Genomic DNA, 12,155 nt, shown 5'->3' with positions numbered 1-12,155 from the left:
CTTCCTCTGGACTTCTTACACCCTGAGCTGAAGATGTCTGAGATTTCATTTCTCCAGCTCCAGCCATTTTCTGCAGGCCCCACTTAGATTTGTGGTCTTTCTCTGTCATATGACTCCCTTGATGCTTATTAGGAAGTTATGCCTCCTTTTCCCATAATTTGAAGCTAGTGCATTCTGAGAGACTTTCTTCCCTGTCCTTTTTGGGTTTTTGTTTATATTATATATTCACACCCTTTAGAAAGAGTGCATAAGCCGGGCATGGTGGAGCATGCTTTTAATCCCGATACTTGGGAGGCTGAGACAGAAGGATCGTGGGTTCCGCTACTTATTCCCTGTTTGAAAATGAAGAATTAAAAAATAGGGCTGGGAGTATAGCATAGAAGTAGAATGCCCCTGAATTCAATCCCCAGTACCACAAAAACATCAAATAAAGCCCCATTCCTGCCCTTTCTTGAAGGACTGCTGGGCACAGTGCTGGCTCAGAGCTTTCTGAATATTCTGCCTCTACCTTAGAGGCAGCTCTGAGCCCTTCCTCTACTATATTCGTCCTCAGACACCTGTGTGCATCTGCTGGCCTAGAACTGGTAGCTGCAATTGTCACTACTAGCCTCTGAACAGCTGTTGAGAATCACACTACAGACTCAGGTTACATGTAAAGTGCAAAATAAATAGGAATAATGTGGCTTGAAAACACAGATGCAACCACACCAGTCACCAATGGTCATGGCCCAGGCTTGCCACATAGCCCCGCACAGTCTGGAGGTGGTCCTTCCCCACTTGTGTGGAAGAGCCTCCATCTGTAATGGGAACATACAGTACTGACCTCACCACAGTATGATGTTCAGTAAATGAATTTATTCACAAGAAAGTACCTCAAGTTAACATTCAGTAAATGCTATTAAAAAGACTTATCAGGTCGGGCTTGGTGGTGCACGCTTGTAATCCCAGCATTTGGGAGGCTGAGACAGGATTGCAGTTGGTAGGCAGTCTCAGCTACTTAGTGAGGCCCTTTGCAACTCAGTGAGACCCTGTTTCAAAATAAAGAATAAAAAATAGGGCTGGGATGTAGCTTGGAGGTCAAATGCCCCTGGGTTCCTTCCCCAGTACCGCAAATAAATAAATAAATAAATAAATAAATAAATAAATAAGAGTTGTCAGAAGCCGGGTGTGGTGATGCAATGCTTGTAATCCTAGTACTTGGGAGGCTGAGACAGGAGGATCCAGGTTCATGGCCATCTTCAGCTACTAAGTGAGGCCCTCTATAACTTAGTGAGACCCTCTTTCAAGATAAAGAATAAAAAATAGGGCTGAGGGTGTAGCTTGGAGGCAGAATGCCCCTGAGTTCATCCCCAGTACCACAAAATACCCTGCCTCCCAGAACCCCATGGTGTAGTCACCTCTTCAGTGCTCTGAGGATGAAGCACTCTCATGGGCATCCCATCTCTTCTACAGGCCGAATATTCTGAACTGGTGGAGACGCTGCTGTCGAGCCAGCAAGACCCGGTCATCTACCAGAGACTCGCAGATGCCTTCACCAAGCTTGCTGCGAGCAGCACTCCTCCCACGCTGGATCGGAAGCAGAAGATGTCCTTTCTGAAGAGCTTAGAGGAGTTGATGGCCAATGTTGGAGGCCTCCTCTGTGTGAAATAACAAGACTCCTTGCTTAAGTGAGAGCCTCTATGAACAGTGCACTGAATTGCCGAAAATTGACTGGAGTCTTGTCTTGTTCTGCGTTTCCTTTGGCCATTTTGGGTTTTTGGAGAGCCTGAAACTTCAAAACAAAATGCAGTGTAATAGAAAAGGTCAACTCTGAGTCGGCTTCTGCTGTGAGGGTTAGCCACAGTCTGTCATACACATGTCCTATAGATGTTGAGTGGTGGTGTGAAATTTCCAACATACAACTCCATATATGTGCAAACAGATATGGGCACCATGAAATGCATATTCAGTGCCTTGTCCCCTCTTATCAAAACAGGTGGCTAGCCAAAGTGAGAATTTTTGTTACCAACCATTAGGTAGGTGTGTTTTAGGCAATCTTCTCAAAATATTGCCAGGAGCTCACCTATACCATGTGAGGAGCAGGCTGAAAGGAAGAGTCTTGGGCCCAACTGTGGGCCTTCGTTCAGAATCTCTGGTTCTTGGACCCCAGAGTCTTCATTTTAGTAAGTTCCTCCCCTTCATTACCCCCAAAATTTTGAATCAATGCAAGAAACAACAAAAACTCTTTAAGAGGTTTTGTGCTTTCCAACATTTCCTCCCTTCAATGATTAGGTAATTCAGCAGGAAGAAAAATCATCAGGTGTTTGTTGGCTTCTTTTTCGTTCATGTCTCTCTCCCTGTTTCTCTCTCTCTCTCTGTCTGTCAACCCAGTGTTGCAAGTTTTGTGTAATTAGTCTCTGATCATCCTCTGATGCCTGAACTTGAGGAGGAAATATGTGTATATTTTTGTTCCGTAAAAAAGAACTTTAGGAACCGTAGCCATTTCATTGCCTTAATTTTAAGATGAAAAAAAGAGCAGATTTGTTTTAGTAAAAAATCAAGTCTTGATGCTTCAGAGTTGGCTCAGGGCGATTGCTGCTCTGAATCTGTAGCCCCTTGGAGTGCATCTTTGCGTTGGTTTATGAGTGAGACAAAAGGCTCATCCCTGTGTAGTTGACTTTCCTAGTGTGTCTGTCCAGCCACACAGCCCATATCTACTCTGAATGGCTTGCTTAAGCAATAACTATTTTTAAAGGATGTGAATTAGGGATTCACAGTCTATTGCACATCCGGGCATTAGGGGCAATAATTATGCTAAAGTGGTGTCAGCCTCATGCCACAAGAGCCACGCAAATTTAATGTCAGATTTAAACATCCACTTTAGATCCTTTAGTTTGATCTTTCTAATCAGGATTTTTATACTGCTACCATGCTCCCCTTAAATCGATGTGCTAGCTTAAATTATGGAAATGAAGGCTGATTTGTATACCGCAGGCATATGAAACTCCCCTACACTGCAATCCCAGAGTCTTGCAACACAGAAGGGGGTGGGGACTTCTGGCACAGGTACATCTGGAACCATAGGGGAGGGCAGGCTTTCTCCTTCTGCGTTTTCTTGACACCTGTTGCTAAGCCAGCCTGCAAGTATGGTTTTTATATCAGAATTACATGCATATCTGGTTACATCTACCCTGGCACATGCCTTTGGATAGGTGTGAACACAAGGCCTATGGCACCGCTTTGAGCAACATTTCTCTCATTTTGATCGCCATCAAGTAACAATAAAGGTAGAGGAAGAAACCCAGCTTTGTATTTCAGAATACTGTGCAAGATGGTGTCTTTGTAGACTTGTTTTTCTTTAAGGAACTCAGAGTGGCGTGCAGCAGCAACCCCTTTGTTTCATAATGTCTTTGACCTCTGGTATGTCCAGCTCTCAAACTTCTCAGCCATCGTGAGTAGTGTACCGTGTGTCTGTGTGTGATAAGTATGGTCCCTTTCCAAAGGCACCAGGACACACAACTGGATAGGTCTGCTGGCCAGAACAAAGCTTTAATCAAGTTATTACTGAAGGCAAAGCTGGATAGGAAAAGAATGCCTTGGTAAGTAAAAAAGGTATCTACCCCTAGTATTTAGGAGGCTGATAAAGGATTGGCTCAAGTCCAGCCTCAGCAATTTAGCAAGACCCTGTTTTAAAACAAAACAAAACAAAAAAAGGGTACATGTTTGAGGTAGACTGTCCTTGGGTTTAATTCCCAGAACCAAAAAAAAGGCATCTGCGTTTATTTAATAACTTTGGGGAGATGGAAACATTTGCTAAATTTGTCTAGTTCCTATCATACTGCATTTAACAAGATGGAAACATATTTTCTAAATTTGCCCGGTTCCTATCATAATACTCTAATGTTATTAGGCCAGTTTTAATTCAAACAAGATCTACTTCAGATTGGACCAAATAATACTTAAGAGATCAGAATGTTGATTCATGGCAGATGAGGGGATGGGAAGGTAGGGAATGCCATCATATTATGGGTGAGGGAGATATCGCTTGCTTTAGGGCATTTGGGTATGCGTTTGCCTGACTAGGTGTTTAGTCTGGGTCTTAGTTTGTCCAGTTTTGTCTTCAGCTATGCTTTTTAGCTCTTCAAATCACGTTGTATTTTGTTCAGTGTTCTTGGCCCAATGGCTATCAAGGACACTTGCTTAATTGTAGTAAATTGGGTTTTTCCAATTAAAACTGACTGTTGTTAAAAGGTTTTTTAAAAATAAAAACATTATTTGTACCCTTTTTATATATGTTTAAGGAACATTGTCAAGCATTTGATTTTTGGATTTTTGTGTGGTATTAAATTTCTGTTGTTCATATAGTATCCTTTAACCTCTAGTTTCCCATGCGCTCTTTGTTTAGTTTAAGTCTCATTTTATGTTCTTGATCCATTCGTTTCCCAAGGCACTATCACTCATGAGTCCCATGCACAATTACTAAGGACTGTGTAAGCTCACAGTTGTGTTAATGTCATGGCACCTGTAACTCTGTACTTGTAACTGTTCAAAGGGGTGGTCTGATTCATGGTCCTTGTGCTGGATGGTGGCTGCATAGATAGCTAAACTACTTTTCGGTATTTGCCGCTATCCTTCCTAACTGAGGCGTGGGCACTGGGTCTTCCTGCCTGGCTTTCTCTTGCTTCCTTGGCAGAGTGGCATGTTAATATCACTGCATTGGGCTTTTTGTCTGGTATCAAGTGTGACATTTTATGTAAACAAGTCTTGCAGTTTTTTACAACTAATTTTACAAATTCAATCTTTATTTTATTGCAATTTTATTCAGATGAGATGACTACTTCCCTACCCACAATTTTCATTTCAAAACCAATCATCTCTGTAATTCTCCCCATGCTTTGATTGAAATCTCTTTTACCAAAAATTTCAAGTCTTTATAGTCCTAACTTTACCATGTTTCCCATTTCTGTTAACACTCCTGTGACCCCCTTGAATGTGGAAGGGAGACTCTGTCGATTTCAAAGGTCTCAAGTATGAGTCTCTTGCCAGGCAGTGTCTTTGGACTCGAGGTTATTTTCCTGTCCCCGTTCTTGTCTTCTGCTTGCCACCTCTGTTATTAGAGATGGTTGTCATTGGAACTTAAACTAAGTTAGCTGTCTCTGACAGGTAATTGTCAGTCATTGGTTCCTGAGTAAAATATTAACCTTTTAAATCAGAAGAAACCTCACACTTCCTTTGGGGTTTTGTTCATTTATTTTTCAAACCAGAGAATAAGGAACTGATTCAGATATGAGGTTCTAACAATTTTTTGTAAAGTTTTCCATAAAATAACATAGATGATTTGATGCTATAATAATGTCTTAAATTATTTTTAAATGTAAGTGGCTCTTCTCTGACTTGGTAGCTATATTCTAAAAACACTACATTTAAGAATTATTTAAAAATCGATTCTCTAAAGTTGAAAAATGTTCAAATTAGGCACCTTGCTGAGCTCAAATTTGAAGTGCCATGGTTCAAGTTGAACTTTAAGCTTTTTAATGTAGGAAATGTGAAGTATGTCTGATTATGATGGGAACCCATGACATGTAGCCAAAGAATACAATTGGTTCAGGTAAAGACAGACACTTCATAATGGGTATCCGTTCTGTTTTGTTTTAAAGATGAATGAAGAAATCTGTGTCTAGCCTGTAGCTCTCTGTGTGCGAGTCTATGTGTGGACTGGAACGTGCTAAGCCAGCCCAGGTGGTGATGCCCTCGTTCCGGCTGGGAGGTGTGGCCCAGGAACCAGATAGCCTTCCAGCCACTGCGGCTTGCTCCTCGCCTGGCCTCAGTCCTTCTCAGCAGTAGGCGGGTGCTTTGCTCTCAGTCTGTGTTCTTAGACCCAAGAGCTATTAGGAGCTCTCGGTGTGTGCTGACAGGTGACTTCCCTTGCCTGAAGTTAACGCTGTACCTGTGCCCTATGCCTGCTGGGGATCTGACCTCAAGTGAGTCCCGAACCTGGGCTTCCTGCTGTGGTGTTCTCTACCACGAGATTATGACAAATTGCAAATACTGGGATTGTGATTTGATTCTGTGGATGAAGAAAGAAGCTCTATGCAGTGACTTTGTGGTTTGATGGTCACAAAATGTTAGCACTGCTACCATTCAGCACGTGTAAAATTTTTTAAATTTATAAATATTAAAATTTTAAACTTACACTAAGACTTTTCAGTTTTTTTTTTTTTTTCCTCAAAGAGATCCAGGGATGAGTGTACGGTTTAAAAATTTACCTCTGTTAGCAAAATGAAGCTATAAACTTACATTTAATTTTTCAAAAGATGTGGTAGTATGATTTGAAAAAATAGGTCAAGGCTATGCATTGAGACATTTACAAACTAAATATCAAATTGATATATTATTTGTATTTTTAAAATCCACAAATGGGAGTTAAAAGTTGTTATTTCACTAAATATTTTTATTACATTTTTGCTTTGACCATGTGTGATTTATTCCTGGGTACTTAGCCAGACTGTTTAATGAAAAGTGTAGAAATGGGGTCGCTCACTTGCCATCATAGGATCGCTGGCACGGAGAACGCCATGCAGTCCTGAAGTGGCTGTGATGAAAGACATGTCTGTACATGAAAATCAAGACTCACTCCCTTCTGCGAGAAGCCCGCCCTCAGGACATGTCCATGCTCAGAAAGAAAATCGAGGTATTTCACCTCAGCCCGCAGTGTTAGAAACAGTTTCAGAGTTATAAGTTAAATCATTAGATTGGGATAATTTGTAGTAAATATTTTTAGTAGTTGAGTCTGGAAAACAGAGTGTTACTATTCTGCTGTGTGCTAGATAGGCTTTTACCCTTTACCCAATTTTAAATCTTGTAAACATAGCAGTGAAAATTAATTTTAAAATAAGGCATTTTAAAAATTATTAATTTTAAGCCATTTGCTTTGAATATTTATTCCTTTATAATGTTTCTTAAATCATACTGAGATTTGATTCTATTGTAAGTATATAAAGAAGAGTGGTTTAATAGGGATAAGTAGAGTGCTGTATTTTTTTTGTGTGTGTAGTACTAGATATCAAACCCAGGGGCTTTCTACTTCTGAGCTACACCCCAACCCTATTTTATTTCTATTTTGAAACAGGTTCTTAATAGCAAAGTACCTGACTGAGTTGCCAGGGCTACCCTTAACCTGTGATCCTTCTGCCTCAGCTTTCCAAGTACTGGGGTTACAATCGTGCACTACCTGCCTGGCTAATAGAGTGCATTTTGAATGTTTGTTTTCCCTCATTACTAAGGACTGAAATATAGCAAAGGCTAGTCATCTATCATTCCAGAGCCATAGGTGATTTTAAAGCTTTCTAATAAAAAACTGGTATTGTTTCCTTTTTTTTTTTACCCAGGGATATTCTACCTCCAAGCTACACTCCCAGCCCTGTTTTTTTATTCTTTATTTTGAAATGGGGTCTAAGTTGCAAAGGGCCTCATTAAGTAGAAAATGTTATTGTTTCTTAAAAGACATCTTTAGCTGGGCACGGTGGCGCATGCTTGTAATCCTAGTTCTTGGGAGGCTCAGACTGGAGGATCTCAGGTTCAAGGACAGCCTCGGCAATTTAGTGAGGCTCTCAGTAACCTAGTGAGATTCTGTTTCCAAATAAATAAAATTAGTCTGGGGATGTAAGGGGGGGGGTGTAGAATGCCTCAAGGCCCAATTTCTTGTACCACCAAAAAAGAAAAAAAGTAACGATGCTCTCCAAAAATGAACCAATTAATGTTGAGTGGCTTATGACTGATGCCTTCGGTGTGCTAATTAGATTACAGAACGGTGTTAATGTCCTAAAAGTTAGGATCCCAGATTGGCTCCTTTGCCTTCTTTTTCATCTCAAGTTCAGTTAAACTCTAACTCTAACTCTCTCTCTCTCTCTCTCTCTCTCTCTCTCTCTCATTCTCTCTCATTCTCTCATTTTTTTTAATACTGGTGATTAAACCCAGGAGGATTCTAATCTTTGAGCTATACCCCCAGTCCTTTTTAATATTTGTTTTGAAATAGCATCTCACTAAGATCCTGAGAGCCCCACTAAGCAGCTAAGGCCACCCTCAAGCCTCTCAAACCTGCAGTCTGACTTCTCAGCCTCCCAAGTCCTAGGATTACAGGTGTGCCTGGTTCAGTTAAATTTACTTTATTTTGTGTGTGTGTGTGTGTGTGTGTGTGTGTGTGTGTGTGTGTGTGTTACTGAGAATTGAACCCAGGGCCATTCTACCTTGGAGTTACACCTTCAGCCTTATTTTTTATTCCTTATTTTGAAACAGGGTGTCACTGAGTGGCAAAGGATCTCACATAGCTGAGGCTATCCACGAACTGTGATCCTGTCTCAACCTCCCAAATGCTGGGATTACAAGTGTGTGCACCATGCTCACCTAAATTATTATTATATTTTTGCGGGTCTGGGGATGGAGCCTAGGGGCACTCGACTTCTGAGCTACACCACCCCACCCAGCTATTGCTTCCTACATGCTATTAAGGCAGTGGAGGCTTTGAAAGCTTAAAAAGATCTGCTGTCTCAAACCAATGAAGATTTGCTGTTGCATAAGTTTTTCTATGAAATTATACATCACATCTGTCTCTTATGTATGGAATACTACCTCTGTAAAAAAAAAAAAATACACCTCCATAAAGTTGGTTATTGTTTTCTGGTTTACGTTAACTGGTTTTATTTAACATATTTGTCTTTCGTGCCCCTTTGCTACATTCCACCTGGTTTTGAAGTACTTCCCTTAATAGACTTTGGTTCAAAGGAAAGTCAAAATGAAGCATGAGTTACCATCCACTGGAAACAACACTTAAAATGGAAACTATGGCGCACCGTTATAAACTGCTGCTGTGTGGGCTTGTTACTGAACGGCGGCATCTGGGGACTGCACAACTCATTTATAGCAGACAAGATTTAAAGCTGCTCAGCAGGACAAGACAACTTAGCAAGACAGTGAAACTGGTGAGGAGGAAGTGAAAATGGAAGAGAGGCAGCAACATAGTATCATAGACCTACAGCCCCGGTTTGAATGTTACCTCCCCCTTCCTTGTGCCTGCCAAGGTGAAGGGAGCCTGGTCTAAGGGTCCGCACTTGCCAAGAGCTGTCTGAGGCGGTGCGCCTGACAAGGCCACATAGATTAGGGAGCTGTTTGTTTCAATACATATGAACCAGTGCACTCCGCACTTAAGGCTCTGAAAGACTAACGCAGTTAAAAGCTTCCCTCTAATCACACAGGTTTGAAGCCAGCCTCGGCTACTTAGTGAAGCTCTCAGCAACTTAGACCCTGTTTCCAAATAAAGTATAAAAACTAGGTCTGGGAGTATAGCTCGGAGGTAGAAAAGCCCCTGGGTTCCACCCCCAGTACCCACACACACACACGTTTCCATCTAATTCTATCGATGCTATAAACCTTATTTTAATATTTTAGCTTTTCGATTATTAGAGGAAGCTTTGCAAAACTCTGCCTCTCGTTGCAAAATGTGTGCGTTCAACTCGAGTCCAATTAAAATGAATGTCTTGCAGGGCGTGGTGGCGCACGCTTGTAATCCCCGCGCTTGGGAGGCGGAGACAGGAGGATCGCGCAGGTTCGAAGCCAGCCTCGCTGGCTTAAGAGACCCTGTTTCAAAATAAAAATATAAAATAGGACTGTGAGTGTAGCTCGGAGGCAGAAGGGTTTCTAGGAACCCCAGTACCATCAAATAAAATGAGTGTCTTCACTTTCATGCTCGGAGGTATCTTAATAGACACAGCCTGAGGGAATGGTGTCCCAGCAAACTTCAGCCTCGGTGGTTCCTGCAGATAGCTTGAAAAGCTGGAGCCAGCCCGCGGCACAGACTTTCTGCTCAGCCGGACTCAGCGCATGCGTGGTAGCTCCCCGCCTCCCCCTCCGCTAGCCAGAGCGGCTGCGCACCCAGAAAGGTGAGAGGACCGCGCGCGCATGCGCGGCTGGCGAGCGGCCCGCTTGCGCGTGCGCGGTGGCTTCCCGCGCTCCTGCTCACCTGGGCTACCCCCGCACCGCACAGGTGAGTGGCGGTGGGTATCGCTGCTGCGCCCCAAGCTCCGGTAGGGCCTTGGGTCCTTAGGTGGCTCCCCACCCTCCGTCCAGCGCGGTCGCGGAGGCGGGGCGGTGGCCCGGGCCGTGAAGGGAGGGGCGGCCCAGGCCTGGAGGCGAGGTCCGGGCAGTCTCGCAGGCCTGGCCCCGCGGCGCGCACGACGCAACCCCGCAGGGAACGTGGCCGCCTGCTCTGTCCGCGTGAACTTTACCTTCGTTTGTTTTGTTTTTTTGGTGCTGGAAATGGAACCGGGGGGGGGGGGTTCTACCTTCGAGTTACACTGCCAGCCCCTTTTTCATTTTTGGAGTTTTGAAATAGGCTCGCCAAGTTCCTGAGAGTCACACTACATCGAACCAGCGATCCTCCTGTTTCAGCCTCCCAAGTACAGGGATTATAGATAAGCGGCCCCGAGCCTATTTTACCATAGTGCTTTTTGTTTGTTTTGTTTTAATTTAAAGTCCAGGTGGTGGTACTTGCCTGTAATTCTGGTACTTGGGAGGCTGAGACATCAGGAACCGCAGTTGAAGGCCAGCCTCAGCTTCAAGATAAAAAAAGTAGACTTGGGATGTACCTCAGAAGTAGAATGCCCCTGGGTTCAATCCCTAGTATCACAAAATAAGTGAAAATACAGGATAGAGTTTCAATTACGGTTTATTCATTTGTGGTGCTGAGGATCCGACCAAGGGATCATAAACAAAAGCACTCCAGCCTGGCGCAGTACTTGGGAGGCTGAAACAGGAGGACCACAGGCTGGAGACCACTCTCAGCAACCTAGTGAGAGCTTGTTTCAGAACTAAAAAAAAAAAAAAAAAAAAGCCAGGTGTGGTGGCACACACTTGTCATCTCAGTACTTGTGAGTACAGGAGGATAGCAGGTTCAGGGACAGCCTTAGCAAGAAGTGAGACTCATCAACCCAGCAAAATCATGTTTCACAATAACAATAAAATAGGGCTGGGGGTATAACTCGGAGGTAGAATGCCCCTGGGTTCAATAAACATAACACAGGAAAGAAAGACAAAAAAGAACATAAAGAAGGATAATAGCTTTTTTTTTTTTTTCCTTTTCTGGTACCGGGGTTGGAACCCAGGGCCATTCTACCTCTATACCCTCAGCCTTATTTTATTCCTTTATTTTGAAACAGGGTCTCAGTTGCTGAGGCTGGCCAGGAGCTTGTGGTCCTCCTGTCTCAGCCTCCCAAGTACTGCGATTACAAGCATGTGCCACCACACCTGGCTTAGCACATTTCATTTCAAAACAATGCAGTAAACAGATCCTGTAAGTGTACCTTTACTGAAAGAAAACACTGTCGATGTAAAATCCTATGCCAAAGTCAAAACATACATTTCCGACTACAAATACTAGGTGAGCTGGCACACACCTGTAACCCCCGTACTTGGGAGGCTGAGGCAGGAGGATGGTGGGTTCGAAGCTAGCCTTAACAACTTACTGAGACCGTGTTTCCAAATAAAAAGCTCCCATCAAGCTTTGGGATCTGTGCCACCTAGAACTGCAGCCTATGTTAGTATGAAAAAAAGGACAGCTCATATATATATAGAGGACCTGAATGTGGGAGTCATTGAAATCAGTACATTAAATTGGTTTGAGAGAAAAAAAAAAAGTAAAGTAGGGCCAAGGTGTAGCTTGGTGGTAGAATGCCCCCTGGGCTCTATCCCTAGTACCACACAAAAAAACCGTGTTACTTGGTGGGGAGGGGAAACAAAGTCCACAGCACACCGTTACTCCCTGTCTGCAGGTCAGGCGGAGGCGAGATGAGTGACCTGGGAGACGACGACGATGCCCCCCAGCTCTCTTCTCATACCTTAGCAGCGCTCCAGGAGTTTTATGCTGAGCAGAAGCAATATGCTGACCTGGGTGGGGATGATAAATACAACGTTGGAGTCATACAAGAGAACTGGGTAGGCAAATGCATTCCAGGTTCATCTGGGTCCTGGTGCACAGCCTGTCTTGTGCCAAGTCCACTGTTTGGTTCTACCAAAGTTTGTATCACCTGTGCTTCTCGTCAAGGACAGAAAGCAGTTCATGGACGTCGTAGCTCAGTGTATGTGCAGACTCTCTTGGTTCTGACCATGAGCTGGCTGGCGGCGGT

The 12,155-nt window shown here is 43.4% G+C and overlaps 2 protein-coding genes across 5 annotated transcripts in view; both read left to right on the top strand.

Moving 5' to 3' along the window:
- XPO4 (exportin 4) overlaps positions 1 to 1,650 on the top strand; it is a gene marked incomplete at both ends in the record, with an annotated part of 141,254 nt that extends 139,604 nt beyond the window's left edge. For all 4 annotated transcript variants that reach the window (XM_080689166.1, XM_080689165.1, XM_080689164.1 and 1 more), the window contains one exon: positions 1,453 to 1,650. In XM_080689166.1, the coding sequence (XP_080545292.1) occupies positions 1,453 to 1,650 (198 nt within the window). The remainder of the gene's footprint in view (positions 1 to 1,452) is intronic.
- Positions 1,651 to 11,817: 10,167 nt separating this feature from the next.
- Positions 11,818 to 12,155, top strand: part of EEF1AKMT1 (EEF1A lysine methyltransferase 1) — a gene marked incomplete at both ends in the record, with an annotated part of 6,491 nt that continues 6,153 nt past the window's right edge. Inside the window, one exon of the mRNA XM_080689418.1 lies at positions 11,818 to 11,964. Coding sequence (XP_080545544.1) covers positions 11,818 to 11,964 — 147 coding nt within the window. The remainder of the gene's footprint in view (positions 11,965 to 12,155) is intronic.

Source organism: Muscardinus avellanarius (genome assembly GCF_963383645.1).
Source record: "Muscardinus avellanarius genome assembly, chromosome: 2".
Classification (NCBI taxonomy): domain Eukaryota; kingdom Metazoa; phylum Chordata; class Mammalia; order Rodentia; family Gliridae; genus Muscardinus; species Muscardinus avellanarius.
Note: the sequence above shows the minus strand (reverse complement) of the source record. Positions and strands in the feature narration are given on the sequence as shown.